Raw genomic sequence first — 14,624 nt, 5'->3', positions numbered from 1 at the left:
CAGGAGGCTTGAAATAAGACAGCAAAACCCCCTTGAAGGTATGAAACTTGCTGCGTAAACATACTCGGGAAGGGAAGGAAGAGGCAGAGCAGCGGCTTGCCGGGGGGCTGGCCCCAACCCGGAATGAAGCTGCATCTGCAAACTCCGGCTCTGGGGCCGCTCGGGCAGCGGAGCTGCCGCAGCCCCGCGTCCCTCCCCGCTTCTCTCCGGAGCGGTTTGCGGTGAGGGCCCGTGGCGAGGTCCCTCGCTGTCCCACCGGCCAGCGCTCCGCCAGCTCCTCCGATCCCTGCTGCCAGCCCAGCCGCAGTGTGAGCAGACACACACACAGTTTCCCCATCACCACCCCCCCCCCGCCTCCCCGTATCGTCTGAGAAATCGAGCGCCTGGGGTTTATCCCCGCACTGCGGGGGCTGCCCCAGCGCAAAGGCACCTCCACCAGCGCTGGGGGGGTGGGGGGGGAGCGGCACCGACACGTCCCTTCGTGCCACCCTGCCCCGCGGGGCTTGGGGGTCCCCGCGGGAGCACGGGGGGCGGCCGGCGGGGCCCCCGCGGGGATGCACATGGCGGGAGGGCGGGGGGGGGGGAGCCATGACCCTGCGCTTCGCCGCCATTGCGCATGCGCCACCTCCTCCTCCTCCCCACCTTTCCCCGGCCGCTCCCACTCGGCGGGAGCAGCGCGGGGGGGAAGCAGCACTTCCCCCCCTCATACACACATGCACAGGCTCGTGGCGAGCCCGCCCTCCCATACCCGGGCGTGCGCGGTGGGAGGTGCCCGCGGGGGTCACGTGGCGGGGCAGCATGGCGCCGCGCGGTGAGTGCGGGGCCGGCGCGGATCGGGCCCTTCCCTTCCTCTCCCGGTTCTCGGTCTAACGGGATCGGGCCCGGGGCCCGTCCCCCCCCTCCCCCCCCCACGCGGCCGCTGCCCTCCCTGCCCTGGCGAGAAGGGCCGGGCGGTGGGGGGGGAGCTGCGCCTGGCGCCCCTCTGACCCCTTTCCCTGTACGCAGGAGCGTGACCGGCGGGAGCCCCGCCAGCGGCCCGTGTGCGGCCGCGGCCTGCCCTCCCCGCCTCTGCCGCGGCCATGGTGACCGAGGAGGAGGTGGAGGCCATCGGCCGGACGCTGGTGGATCCAGCCCGGCCCCTGCCCGCCCGATTCCGGGCCCTCTTCACCCTGCGCAACCTGGGGGGCCGTGCGGCCGTGGACTGGATCAGCCGCGCCTTTGGGGACGGCTCCGCGCTGCTGAAGCATGAGCTGGCCTACTGCCTGGGCCAGATGCAGGACGAAGCGGCCATCCCTGTGCTCGTCCGGGTGCTGGAGGACACCGGCCAGGAGCCCATGGTCAGGCACGAGGCGGGTACGTTGGTGGCCGTGGGTGCAGGGGAAGGGTCCAGCCTGTAAGTGGGACTCGCGGGTGCTTCCCCCCGTAATGAACAGCTCACAGTGGCCTGATCCAGCTTGGGTGTCGTGGCTTGGAAAGCCCTGAGGTGTGTAACCACCTCACCACATCCTCTGGCTGGACTGGTCGGCCAAGCTTTCCCCTTCCTGCTGGCTCCTGCCATGGTTATTTGCCTGGCTGTCTCATTTAGGATCGGTCCGAGTCAGGCCAGTGTCCCCACCTCAGAGTGAGGCGAGGTTTTTCTGGAGGACCCAGCAGGGTCCTGCTCCGGTAGACACCTTGATAACATCCTGACATGCCCTTCCTTCAGGTGAAGCCCTGGGTGCTATCGGGAATCCCAGTGTGCTGGATATCCTGAAACGCTACTCGGAGGATCCCGTGGTTGAGGTGAGGCTCTCGGGGGGGGGTGTGTGTGTGTCATTTCCCCCGGGGTGCAGTGCTACTGGTCCAGGAGGGGGAAGCAGGTCTCTCCTGGGCAGCCCCAGGCTGTGAGCAGGGACACTGTGAGCAGCATCCTGCTGTGTGGCGGTGCCCAGCTGCTGTCAGGAGGCTCTGGGCACCCTGTACGGGGCTGTCCCACAGCTGGGGCTCTGTCCCCATCCCTGCAGGTGGCAGAGACGTGTCAGCTGGCCGTGAGGAGGCTGGAGTGGCTGCAGGAGAATAAACAGGAGCTGGGTGACAGCCCCTACCTCTCCGTGGATCCTGCTCCCCCCGCCGAGGAGACGGACGTTGCCAAACTCCGCGAAACCCTCCTGGATGAGTCCCGCACGCTGTTCGACCGCTACAGGGCCATGTTTGCCCTCCGAAACTTGGGGGGCCAGGCTGCCGTGCTGGCGCTGGCGGATGGTAAGGGCCCAGAGTGAGCCTGCCTGCAGTCTCCTCTTGCTGTAAATCTGTACAGATGAATCTGGGACTGGTCCTTCCCGAATCCAGGGCTGCCAGAGCTGCAGGGCTTCTCTTAGGCTCTTCACGCATTTGTTTCTAGAGCTGCTGTCCCCCTGCTTGCTTGCAAAAGCCACATCACAAAGCATTCTGTGCTCTCTGGTATTTCACAGCCCCCCTTGTCGTCTTCCAGGCCCACTTGCTCTGTGGATCTGGGTGGGAGAGGGCAGTCTATAATGTTGGCTTGGGACCTGGTGTCTCCTGGTGGGACCTGGCCCCAGGGCTCTGCTCTCCCATCCTGGAAAGTCAGAGGCTGCCAGCCTTGTCCTGGGGTTTGGGAATAGCTCTGGAGAGGGGAGTGAATGTCTCCTGAGTGGGGAAGGGGCAAGCCACAGCCCAGGAGCTGTTGGGACCCACTCCCCAGCCCAAGGGAAGTGGGTGATGCTCTCCTGCCGTCTGGGATGAGCTGAGGGCATGTCTGCACCGTGAGACAGGGCGTGCAGGGATCTGTGAGCTCCTGCTGCAGCTGTTCAGTCCTGCGGCGTGGGAGGACTCGAGGCTGTGGCGGTGCTGCCAGGCTGCCTCAGGCACGTTGCGCTGGTGGGGCAGGGCCCGTGGGCAGCACAGCCTCTCTGGGCTGGGGGAGGGTGCTGCCCTCACGGGAGGGTGTCCCTGTGCTTTTGGGGCACGCTTGTGGGCGGGCGGTGCTGGGGCTGCCCTGGCTGTGCGGGCTCAGGGAGCTGGGTGGGACAGCCCTCCCCGTCAAGTGTTTTATCCCCTTCCCCAAAAACCCCCCACGGGTCTGGGGTGGCGACTGGCAGCTCTAACCCCCCGGCCAGCCTGCCCTGTGGAGTCCCTCAGCTTTTGGGTGGGGGGGCCCTGACCAAGCACCCCAGTGCGCCTGGGGGGCAGCGGCGGCTCACTCTCGCCTCCTCCCCCCAGGACTGCGCTCCGGCGGCGCGCTCTTCCGCCACGAGATCGGGTACGTGCTGGGCCAGATGCAGGATGAGGCCTGCGTCCCGCAGCTGACGGCTGCGCTGCACAGCCGCGCCGAGAGCCCCATGGTGCGCCACGAGTGCGCCGAGGCCCTGGGCTCCATCGCCCGACCCTCCTGCCTGGAGACCCTGCGCGCTTTCGCCCACGACGAGGAGCGGGTGGTGCGGGAGAGCTGCGAGGTGGCGCTGGACATGTACGAGTACGAGAACAGCACCCAGTTCCAGTACGCTGATGGGCTCTGCAAGCTGCAGGCCTCCGCCTGAGCCCCCCGGCTGGGGGCACACGGGGGGGGGGGGGTGCGCCGCCTCCCCCCCGTCCCCGCTGCGCTTCCGTGGCTGCCTCTGTCGACATGGATCTGTGCCTTGCCGCAGCGGAGGTGGAGGCGGAACTGGGTTTGCTCTGGCACAATTACAGCCACCTTCTCCCTCCAAATCCAGGCTGAGCTGCTACTTGCCCCCCTGCCCCACCGCCCCCCCATTTCCTGGATCAGCCCCTTTTTCCCTGCCAGGATCAGCACTGTCTGCCCGCAGCCTGGCTCGGGGGCTTGCATCGGGTGGGCTCAGCTCTGCGTGTCGGAGCCTGTTGGCAGCTGTGCGGGGCCTGGGGCTGCTCTGGGCTTGTGCTGCAGTGGCGGCTCGGTGTGAAACAGCTCCCCTCTCCCTGCCTGAGCTTTGCTAGGGGGCCAGGGCTGGCTTTGGGCGCTCACCCTCGTAGGTTGTAGCGGCGCAATGCCTTGAAATCACCCTCGGTACCGGTGCCAAGTCGGGTCCCTCCTTGCCTCTGCGGTGGAGGAGCTGCTGTGGGTTTGGCCTCTCCTGTCGGGGCAGGCCAGGGCTTTGCTTGCGGCAGCCTTTGCCCTGGGATGGGGGTTGTTTCATGGCAAAGTTTGGAAGCTTTGGCTGCGCTTTTTCTTTCTGCAGGGAACGGCGCTGCCATTAGGGCTTACAGGGTGAGGCAGGGCCTGCCCAGACTTTCCCCCGCGTTTAACCAGACTTGGGAGGGCTGAGGCTGGTGTCTGCTGCCGTCGCCCAGCACCCGAACCCCCCTGGGCATCCCAGTGCGGGCACAGGGGCTGGCAGGGAATAAAGCTGATAAGGAGAGCTCCTGTGTGAGCTGTGATTTAGCCCTTGCCCGGTTGCAGGATGCGCCCAGCACCCCAGGGTCAGGCCCCCCAGGGGGGAGCCCCTGGCCTGCCGTCATAGAGTCGTAGAATCACTTAGGTTGGCAAAGACCTTTAAGATCAAGTCCGATTGTAATGGGAGCAGAGAGCACCGGGTGGGGGGGGGTCCCTGGCAGCAGGGGCTAAACCCCTGCCTCCCCCCAACCCTGGCAGGCCTGGGGCGGAGGGCAGGCATTGCCCATGGGGTGCCCCAGCAGCCCCCCCAGCGCTGCCCAGCGGAGGGGCTGGTGGGGTCCTGCTGCACCGCAGGGACCAGCATCCTGCTGATGGGGCTTTTCCCCTTGGCCCAAGCCTCCCTGCGAGTTGCTCCTGGCCTCGACCCTTGTAGTCCCTGAAGCCGCTGCTGCGGCCGCCTCGGCATCCACAGGGCTCTGGAGCCTGGGGCCGACGCGGGGAGCCCTGGCGCGGTTCAGGGCCCCACAGAAGGGGGTTTTACTGGAGATGTGATTGGTTTCGGTCACTCGTACGCGCTTACTGGAAGTCAGACTCGCGTGCTGTGGATGGGGTCGCTTGCGTGTGGTGTGGAGGATGAGGGCTACCGAACCTCTGTTCCCTAGCACCGGAGACAAAAACCTGGTGTTTTCACACTGTTTCAGAGTCAGCAGCCAGTATGGGGCTTCTGGCCCGGCTTCCCTCACCCTCCGCAGCCCCGGGGTGATGGGCAGGACCCAGCCAGCCCCACCGAGCTTTGGGGTGTCTCTGCACTCCTCTCCATTCCCTGGGGGGAAGGGGCAGGGCGGTGGGACGTGCCATTTCCCTGCCGTGCCCTTAGGACCGAGGGCAGCTGCCAGCTCCGCACTGGGACCTCACTGGTGTGTGGGTTTCGGCACGCTGCCGGTGCGGTTCCCCGGCGTTTGCCGGGGTGTTTGTCCCTGCTCCTCGTCCCGGCTGCTCCAGCCCTCGCTCTCTGCCGTTCTCTGGCATTTTCACAGGTGACTCAGACCACGCAGGGTTGTTTGCAAGTCTCTCTGCGCCAGCATTTGCCTCTGCTCCCCAAAAGCATTTTAATCCCAGATTGGAACAAAACTGGCATTTTTGTGGCCAGGATCTGGCCAGGGGTGACCTGGGTGGAGGAGAGCCTGAGTGTTGATCCCTGACTTGGCACTGAACCCCCACAGGCGCCTTCATCCCTCCCTGGCCAATCCACCCTGGGAAGGGTTTTGGTGTGTTTTGGTTTTTTGTTTTTTGTTTTTTGGTTTTTTTTCTGTTTTGGTTTGTTTGTTTGTTTGTTTGGTTTGGTTTGGGGTTTTTTTTGTTGTTGTTTTTTTTTTTTTTTCCCAAGGCTGCTGCTGGTCTGGGCCAAACCCTCCACCCTCCTAGTGCGGAGCGCATCGCTTTCGGGTGGTGCCTGCACCCCTCCGCAGGCTGCTCCTCACCGCAGGAGCGACACTGGGCACCAGGGTGCCGCACGCAGCCGCCGACACGGAGCTCTGGGAAGGTGCCAGCCCCTCGCCGGGGGCTGCTTCACTGCGACTGGGCTCTGCTCAGCAAAGGGGGGCCCCGTGGGAGCCCCCCCCCCCCCAGCCTGGGCCCACAGCACCTATCCCCTCTGCGCATCACCTCAGAGGGCGCCGTGTCCTCTGGGGCAGGGCGCTGCTGCTGGGATTTCGCACCATCTGCTCGGGGATCCGGGGCCTGCTGAGGGATTTAACCAAGCTTGGGCAGGGGGGGGAGGCCTTGGGGCGCCCTTCCCCATCCTTGCCTTTGGGGCTTCTCCAGCTGCCGATGATCCCCCACTCCCAAGGGGACAGAGCTACCCGGGGTGCTGCCAGAGGGGCAGGTTCTGGGGGCCGTGAGCCACACTGGAGCCCACTGATTGCCCCCCAGGCTGTGCCCCCCAGGCTGTGCCCCCCAGGCTGTGCCCCAGATTAGCGGGTGTTAAGCTCCTTCCTGCGGATGCTCCGTCCTTCGGCAGCAGCGGGCGAGCGGCTCCCCACCGCACGGAGGGTGAGCGGCACTGCCACCGGGCATGGGGGCCCCGCTGTCCCCGTGAGCCGCCGGCACCAAGGACCCTCACAGCCCCCGATGCCACTTCTCCCCTGCGGCCCCCTCTTCGGCAGAGGCTTCGGTGGCTCGGGGCTGGGGTGCGGGGGGAGCCGGCGATGGCCCTGGCAGGGGGCACCCCGCTCCCCGGCGCTGGGGAGGCATGGGGGTCACGGCACTTGCTGCAGTATCCCCCCGAGGACGACGGGGTGCTGTACGTGGACTACAAGCCCCCCGCCCTGGACAGCATCCGCCTGCCCCGCTACGTCCTTTACCTGCTGATGGCATCCACCCTGGTGCTGATGGTGGCGTACGCCATCGTGGGGCACCTCATCAAGGACCTGGTGCACGATTTCGCTGGTGAGTGCTGCCCAGAGTGGGGTTGAGTTTTGGGGCTCCTTACGGGGCTGGGGGGGGAAGCAAGGGGCGTCCCCCCAAACCCGGAGCCTTTGCTGTGGCGGGGATGTGCTGCTGATGGCTGCATCTCTGCCCCCACAGACTGGGCGTTCGGGCCCAAGCTGGAAGAGGAGAAGGCGGTGGTGGCCGAGGGGACCGTGCCGGAGGTGGAGTGGCTGGAGGAGGACGGGGTGCTGGCAGAGGGGACGCCGGAGGGCGAAGGTGCCAGCGCCCTGCCTGGCATGGACATCCCACTGGGGCTGCTCACCTCTGCCCCGCGCAGCTCCATCTCCTTCGCTGACACCCGCAAGAAGAGGTTTTTCTAGGGCCAGGGGACCCCCCCTCCCCGCCACCATGGGACCCCACAGCCGTGCCCGGCCGTTGGGTCGCAGCACGACCCCTGGCCCCTCCCTCGGGTGCAGGGGTGATGCTGCACGGTGCTTGCGCGCGGCTTCGCCGTCCTCGGCACGGCCCCACGAGCTTCTCGCGGGGCTGCTGTTGCTGCCCCCCAATAAAGCAGCCTGCCCCAGCCCCGCTCGCTCGCCCCTTAGCCACAGGCCTGGACACAGGGGGGTGGCAGGGCTGGGACCCCCCGAGCTTGGCCTGGGGGCAGCAGCATCCCTCCGTGGAGCTGGGCTGGCCCGGGCACGGGCGTGTGGGGTGGGACAGACGTGCGGATGCACAGGTGGGTGTGTAAAGGCGGGTGCCCAGGGGTGTAAACCCCTGGCACGGGGCGGGGGGAGGGTGTGGGCACAGACACGCGTGGGCGCAGGGGGCACGGCCGCGGGCGCGCACACACACGCACATGGAAACACAGCTGCACGTGCCGACGGGGAGGTCCACGTCAGCGCAAACACGCCCAGATGCGTGGGGAGGGACAGACGGACGGACAGCTGTACGCTGAGGCTGGGTTTGCCCCCGCCGGCCCCCTTGGTGCCTCGACGCTGCCAGGTTGTGCCCCCTCCCAATGGGGCAGAGCTCAAAGGCACCCACAGGTGCCCCCAAAGCCAGTCTTGGGGGGGGCAAAACACCCATGAGCACCACTTGGGCTCTGAGTGGGGGCACTGGGGACGGGCGCTGCGCCGTATGGGCTCCCATCCCCTGCCTTAAACCCAGGGACACCCCCCCCCCCAATCCCTCCGGTGAGGACCCTGTCCCCGTGTCCCCAGGGTCCTTCTTTAGCCCTTGGGGAATCGCCACAGGCAGGGTGGCCCTGCCGCAGCCTGAGGTGCATCCCTGGGGTGCTGCTGGCCACCCCGTGCCTCAGTTTCCCCTGTGCCCCAGTGGGTGGGGGCCGTGAGGTGGACTGGAGCCGCTTGCCATGCCAAGGCCTCCCTGATCAAACCGTTAATATTTAGCTCTTCACCCCCGCACGCCCTGGGCACGCGGTGGGGTCCCACCGGCACCAGCCATTGCAGCTGGGGCCCTGAGCTGGGGCGAGAGCCGCGGGGGTTCCCAGGACATGGCAGGGTGGGGACCATATCTGTGGGGATGGGACAGCAGGCACGGTGGGCACTCCTCCGCACATCTGCCCATCTGTCTGTCCCTCTACCCACACACCCACCCATCTGTCCGTCCTTCCATCCACCCACCCATCCGTCCATCCACCCACCCACCCACTCACCTGTTTTTCCATCCAAACACCGTGTCCCTCCCTCACCCCCTCCACCCACCCACCCATCCCTCCCCTCATCCACTCACCCACCCTGGGGGTGGACGCCAGCCCTGGGCACGGGGCTGCTGCTGTGGGCCCCGAGGCGCTGGGTGCTGCAGGGTGCTGGGGGATAGGTGCCACCTCCCGACAGGAGCCACGTTGCCATGGCGCTTGGTGGCACTTGTCCTCCTGAGCCCAATAAAAGCTGCCCGTTGGCCCCGGGTGCAGAGAGCAGCGCCTGCAGTCGGCCCCAGAGTGGTGTGGGAGAGGAGCCCACCTTGGGGTGCCGGATCCTGCTGTGCCCCAGCCCTCTGCCAGCTTCTGCCCGAAAATGCCGAGGGCCTCACAGCCCCTCTCACTCCTGGTCCTGCTCGTCCTTGCTGCCACCGCCCGGGGACAGGCTGGTAGGTGCCCCCATGGCCCCCCTGTATCCCTGCGCCCCCGGGGTGCCCAGGGTGGGGGTGGAACCTTCTGGGAGACCTTCCCCGTACGACCAGTCTGTCCCGGTGCCCCGGCAACAACCATTTTGGGGGCAGAACAGAAAGATTTGGGGGTACCTGCCCGCTGTCGCCAGTGCTCCTCACTGTGCCAGACACCCCCGCGCTCTCCCAGGGGCAGGTCGGCGGTGGCAGGGGGGGGCTTCCTCGGCACCCAAGGGATGGTGGGGACAGGGTGGTGATGAGCTCCTGCCGATGTCTCCTGGTGTCCCCAGTGTCCCACAGTGCTGGGCTCAGCACGCTCAGGACCCTCGTGCCACAGGCTGCGGGGTCCTGTCCCCTGTGAGATGGGGTCCCCCTGAAGCCGTCCCCATCCCCGTTTCCATCCCCATTCCCCCCGCCGTGCAGGCATTGGCTCCAAGCAGCTGCAGCCCTGGCTCATCGGCCTCACGGCTGTCGTCATCTTCCTCTTCATCGTCTTTGTGCTCCTGCTCATCAACCGGCTCTGGCAGATCAGGATGCGCAGGTGGGCCGGTGCGGTGGGGATGCATCCTGCACCCCCGCCTTGGTGCAGGGGATCCAGCCCGGGGGGGGCTGCAGGCTCCGGCCGTGCCGGGGGCTGGGAGCAAGGTGCTGCAGGGTGGGGTAGGGGCCCCCCCCCAGGCACCGCTCAGCCCCTCTCCCCCCTCGCAGGAAGCAGAGTGACATCCAGGAGACCCAGGGGACTGGCAGGTACCGCAGCCCAGATACTGCCGGGCTGGCACTGTTCCCCCCCCCCCCCCCTCCCCGGGGACAGCCACATGCCGGCAGTGCCACGCACGGCCTGGTGTGACCTTGGTGTGGCCGAAGGTGACGGTGACACCCCAGGGGCGCGGGCTGGGGTGCCCTGCTGCGGGCGGTCGCGCCCCGCTTGACGCCTCCCTCCCGGCAGGCTGGAGCGCGCTGGCTGCGCCACCCCGGCGGCCGCAGAGGACAGCGACGAGGAGCGGAGCACGGCCACGTCCTTCTGAGGCGGTGCCCCCCCTCCCCGGACCCCGCGGGGCCCGGCCCCGGGGACCCCCCCTTGGGGCACCACGCCCTCGACCCCGTCCGCGGGGCGGATGTCCGCGCCGGGTTTTGCGGGGCGGGAGGTGCCGCCGCGGCCCCGGGTTGCCGCCAAGACCCGGCGTGGATCGGCCGCCCGCTGGAGTGGATCGGCGGGCGGCGACACGAGCTGGACCCGCCCCCCTCCCCGCCCCCCCCCCCCCCAGCTGTGGGCCGTCGGGGGGGTCCCACCCGTGGGGGGGGGGGGCGGGGAGCTGTACCCCACTAAAGGTCCCCAACCTGCTCCAGCATCGAGCGTCTGGTGTCACCGTGCCGGGGATGGGGCTGTCCCGTGGCCCCCGCGGGGCTCCGTGCCCCCAGGATGGGGCCCGCGGCGCTGCCCCGCTCCCCGCGAGGGTGCTGGGCGCGGGGGCACCCCTGGGTGCCGCGGGGGCACCCCTGGGTGCCGCGGGGGCGACGGCGGGTTCCTGACATGCGACAAGCTGCCAGGCCTCGGCGACTTTGGCACGACCGAGGGCCGGTGCCCCCCCCCCCCAAACACCCCCGGACCTGCCCCACGTCCCGGCCGCTGATGTCACACAGGTGAGGACGATGATGTCATGTGCATCAGGCGGCTACGTCACGCAGCCAAGGTCTTGCTCCAGCGCCACGTCCCCACGTGAGCCCATGGCTGCACCCACCCGTGTCCGTGTCCCCCCCCCCCCCCCCCCCCCCCGTGCCTGCGCCGGCCCCGCCCCCCCGCCCCCCTGGGTGCCCCCCAGGGTGCCGCTGCTCCCGGCTCAGCCGCCCTCCTCATCTGGGCCCAGAGCACCCATGGGTGGGGGTCCCCCCTCGGAGGTGATGGCACCCACTGCCCAGCACAGCTCTGCTCCAGTGCCCCCCCCCAGCTGGGACACCCCTTTCCTCCCCAGGCACGGCGCCATGCCTCAGTTTCCCCCGGGGGCAGCGAAGGAAGGGCGGAGGCGGGCTGGAGTTGAAGCATAGCTTGTTTAATTTTTATACATTTTTTTTTTTTGTCTTTTTTTTTTTTCCTTTTCTCTTTTTTATCTCTTTTTTTGTGTGTCAGTTTTTTGTTTTTTTCTTCTTTTTTGTCTCTTTTTCTCTTTTTTGCATAGGGGAGGGGGGGGGGAAACAACCAAAAAAAAAAAAAAAACCAAAATAAAAAAAAAAAGAAACAAAACAAAAAAAAAGAAAACCAAAAAAAACCCCAAAATCCATAGTCACGGTCAGTAACTGGTATGTAGGCAGGAGCGGCGGCTATTGGTAATGGCTGCGTACAATGGTATAATCAAATATCGTGAAGCACCAGGGGGGCGAGCGGGGGGCTCGGGGGGGTCATGCAGGGGCAGGGGGGGGGGTTTGGGGGGGCCCAGCCGGAGGAGGGGGGGGGCCCGGCCCCGGCTCGCGGCCCTGGTGCGTTCGGCGGGTGTGTAACGGCTGTGGCAAGCGAGAAGCGAGAATCCGGCTAACTAGTAAAATATAACTGCGAAGGAGGGGGCACCCCCCCAGCCCCCCGCGGGGCGGGGCGGGGCGGGGCGGGGCGGGGGGACCCCCCGAAAAGGCGGGTGAGGGCAGCCGGCGGCGCGGAGGCACTGCGGCGGGATTTTTGGTATGGGTGTGAGTCGTGGTCCTGCCGGCTGCCGCCTCGACGCCTTTTTGGGGCGGTTTCTCTCCTTTTTGCCGCTCTTTTTCCCAGGGGGCGGGGTTCCCCCCTTTCCCCCCCCCCTCCCCTCACGTCCCGTCCCCCCCCCCCCCCCGCAAGCTCCGTCTCCACCTCCGCTCCTGCCTGCGGGCGCTGCGCGGGGCACCCACAGGTGCTGCCGCCCCAGCCGGCGGCGGGAGCCCGGGGGGACAGAAAGCAGCAATTCCAAACTCATAGTACAAAAAAAAAACAAAAAAAAAAACAAAACAAAAAAAAAAAAAACAAAAAAAACCAACAAACAAAACAACAACAAACAAGACATATATATATATATAGGGGTTTATATATATATATATATTCCTTTGCGCTTTAAAGTACCTTAACTGTGTGTCGGCCCGCAGGGACCCGTGCCCACCTCCGGCCCCTGCAGCCCCATATATATATATGTGGAGAGAGAGATATATATATATGTACAGGTTAATTTTTTTTTTATTTATAGGTCACAAGGACTATTTTTAATTAATTTTTTTAAGCTGACGAGCCCGACTAAAAACCCTCTAGGAGAGACTGTAGTGCATGATAACCCCGCGGGAGCCCCGGGCGTGGTGATTGTCGAGCGGACACCCCCCCCCCCCCCCCCCAAAAGGGCCCCATCCTGTCGGGGGGGCCCCCCCCGGAGCATTCCCACTGGTGGGGTCCTACCCCACTTTGCGCCCACCCCAACTGTGGCCACTGAGCCCAGAGGCCACGGGGGGATTGGAAAAAAAAAAAAAAAAAAACAAAAAAACAAAAGCCACAAACCAAAAAAGGGAGAACAATTAAAAAAATAAAAAAAGAATAAAAATTAGTGGTCGTCCCCCCTGTCCCCGCGCGGCCGGTGCCCCCCAGGAAGGGGTCTGGGGGGGGGTTTGCATATTCCCTTTGGGCAGAGCCAGGGGGGACGCGGCCCCAGGGTGGTGGGTGTTGGGGGGAGCAGTGCAAAGACACGGAGGGCGGCGGGGGCTCCCCGGACCCCCAGGGGAAACCCGCGGCCCAACCCCCCCCCGCTGCTGCCCTCGGGGCTGGGGGGGGGGGAGAGGGGGGCGTCGAGTTGATTATTTTTTGCCTTTTTTTTAACATGTTTTAAGGTGCTTTTCTTGCCGAGGGCGGGTTTTGGGGGGGCTGCGGCCACAGCCCGGCCAGACGTGCTGCCGGCCCCGGGGGTGAAGGCAGCAAAAGTGGGGGGGCAGGGGGTACCCCAGCCAGTGCCCTCATGGGGCCAGGGGGCTCCAGGGGCTTCCTCGGGGGGGGGGCCCAGGCCTGAGGGGCGCCAGCGCCCCTCACCTCCCCCCAGACCCCAAACTCGCCAGGGGGGCTGGATTGGGGGGGGCTGCCCCGGGTGCCCCCCCTCCTCCTGCCCTCCACTGGCTGTCACTCTGGTCACCACTGAGAAATGCTTTTTTAAATTTTTTTTTTTTTTTTTTTTTTTTGCTTTGAGTTGATCCTTTTCTAGCCTTAAAACCCTTTTTTTTTAAATTATTTTAATTTTTTTTTTTTCCATTTTCTCTCTTTTTTTTTTTTTTTTAGCTCTATTTTTTAAATTTTCCCCCAACTGGACACTAACCTCCCGCTCCCCGCATTGCATTGTCCTTGCAGAAATCAATACTGCACCTTGCATAACGAAGAGTCTCCCAAGGATGTTCCCCTGCCCTGTGGGACCCCCAACAAACCGCACTGGTGGGCGAGACCCCCGTGGGACATGACACCCCCCCCCGCCCCATCCCCCACTAATACTTTTGGACACAGAAAAAAAAAAAAAAAAAAGAAAAAACTTTAAAAAAATGTTGACGACGACGTTTCTTCATTACAAAGCAGCAGTGACGCGCGGTGCCACCCGCCCATCGGTGTCACGACCTGCGTCAGTCCTCAGCCTCAGGAGGACCGGGGAGGGGGGGGGGGGGGGGGGGGGGCGTCTCTCTCCGGCCGGCGGGACGTTTGGGTTTTAAGGCAAACTCTGGATTTTTTGGGGGGGTGTCAGAACCCCACTTGGCAGTTGGCACAGCAGGGAACAGGCAAAGTGACGGTGAGAGGGGAGCTCCTGCCGGGACTTTGCCGGTTCCCTGATGCACCAGCCGGACCCCCGGAGAAGAAGCCGATGAGGATGGAGGGGGGGGGGGGGGGGGGCTTTGACCCCTCCCAGACACCAGCCCTGCGGGGGGGGGGGCACAGCTACATTCACACGGTTCCATTCCTGTCACGAGAGCAGCTGGGCTCAGCTCTCCCGGCCCTGCGTCCCATTGAAAACCAATTAAAAAGGGGGTGGGGGGGTGGGGGGGTGTCCGTCCCGCAAGGAGGGGCGGGTGGGGTGCTGTGGCCCCTCGTAAAGGCTCGGCCATGGGGGTCTCCATCCCTGGTCCCCCCCCACGGGGACCCCGACCGCATCCTCATCCATCCTGCTGCACCCGGACGCCTGGGGGGGGACTCTGACCCGAGGGGGGGGGTCCCTGCCACCTCCCGCCTCGCTGCCTTTGGTTGCTGTAAGCAGGAAAACAAAATTTTAAAACCCTAAAAGGGAAGGAGAAAAAAAAAAAAAAAAAAGAAAAAAAAAAAAAAAAAGAAAGAAAAAAGGAGAGGGAAAGCGAAGGGGTGGCCGGACCCCCCCACCGGACCCCACTGGCCGGACCCCCCCTCGCCGGTGCAGCCGAGCGGCTATTGCATATTCCGGTGTGTTGGCGCAGAGGATGCATCAGTATTACCAACTGGAAGACGTTTCCGAGGGGGAAAATTGGTTAAAAAATAATAATAATAGAGAGAAAAGGGATTTTTTCCGGCCGAGAAGAAGCCATGCAGGAGGCGGGGGGGGGGCAGCCGCCCCGGCCCCCCCGGCCCCCCGGGAGCCCCGGGCATGCAGCGACTCCCTCGCACTGATATCGGGTCCGGTAATACTTAGTCTTCGAAGGCAAGGCACATCATGTGGTATAAAATTTCGTGCAAATTAGGAAAACATGGATTTTTTTTTTTTCTGGTGTTTTTTTT

General features: G+C 65.0%; 2 protein-coding genes across 4 annotated transcripts; both read left to right on the top strand.

The window, feature by feature from the left end:
- The first annotated feature begins 721 nt into the window (after positions 1–721).
- DOHH (deoxyhypusine hydroxylase) lies at positions 722–4,373 on the top strand. The gene is made up of 5 exons (XM_042795085.1): positions 722–811; positions 1,006–1,353; positions 1,706–1,782; positions 2,004–2,241; positions 3,220–4,373. The coding sequence occupies exons 2-5, from the start codon at positions 1,080–1,082 to the stop codon at positions 3,534–3,536; spliced, it is 906 nt and encodes a 301-aa protein (XP_042651019.1). The 5' UTR covers positions 722–811; positions 1,006–1,079; the 3' UTR covers positions 3,537–4,373.
- A 1,413-nt stretch (positions 4,374–5,786) lies between these two features.
- On the top strand, positions 5,787–11,018 carry SMIM24 (small integral membrane protein 24). 3 transcript variants are annotated; one of them, XM_042795079.1, is made up of 5 exons: positions 5,792–6,796; positions 6,935–8,890; positions 9,332–9,449; positions 9,617–9,655; positions 9,855–11,018. In XM_042795079.1, exons 2-5 carry the CDS (start codon positions 8,818–8,820, stop codon positions 9,931–9,933), a joined length of 309 nt encoding a protein of 102 aa, XP_042651013.1. In that variant the 5' UTR covers positions 5,792–6,796; positions 6,935–8,817; the 3' UTR covers positions 9,934–11,018. The 3 variants fall into 3 exon arrangements, with proteins under 3 accessions (XP_042651012.1, XP_042651013.1, XP_032857942.2); XM_042795078.1 differs by having other exon boundaries at positions 5,787–6,796; positions 9,332–9,655; XM_033002051.2 differs by lacking the exons at positions 9,332–9,449; positions 9,617–9,655; positions 9,855–11,018 and having other exon boundaries at positions 6,145–6,796; positions 6,935–7,361.
- Positions 11,019–14,624: the final 3,606 nt, after the last annotated feature.

The sequence above is a fragment of the Tyto alba genome, unplaced genomic scaffold, assembly GCF_018691265.1.
Source record: "Tyto alba isolate M040663 unplaced genomic scaffold, T.alba_DEE_v4.0 Super-Scaffold_20000042, whole genome shotgun sequence".
Taxonomy (NCBI): domain Eukaryota; kingdom Metazoa; phylum Chordata; class Aves; order Strigiformes; family Tytonidae; genus Tyto; species Tyto alba.
This window is presented reverse-complemented; position numbering and strand designations above follow the sequence as displayed.

Bases quoted from the DNA above. Each gene is read 5' to 3' on its own strand.
- DOHH (XM_042795085.1), top strand. From the start codon at position 1,080: ATGGTGACCGAGGAGGAGGTGGAGGCCATCGGCCGGACGCTGGTGGAT. The intron at 1,354-1,705 runs GTACGTTGGTGG...CCCTTCCTTCAG, and splicing joins CATGGTCAGGCACGAGGCGG to GTGAAGCCCTGGGTGCTATC. The intron at 1,783-2,003 runs GTGAGGCTCTCG...CCATCCCTGCAG, and splicing joins CGGAGGATCCCGTGGTTGAG to GTGGCAGAGACGTGTCAGCT.
- SMIM24 (XM_042795078.1), top strand. From the start codon at position 8,818: ATGCCGAGGGCCTCACAGCCCCTCTCACTCCTGGTCCTGCTCGTCCTT. The intron at 8,891-9,331 runs GTAGGTGCCCCC...CCCGCCGTGCAG, and splicing joins CACCGCCCGGGGACAGGCTG to GCATTGGCTCCAAGCAGCTG. The intron at 9,656-9,854 runs GTACCGCAGCCC...CCCTCCCGGCAG, and splicing joins GAGACCCAGGGGACTGGCAG to GCTGGAGCGCGCTGGCTGCG.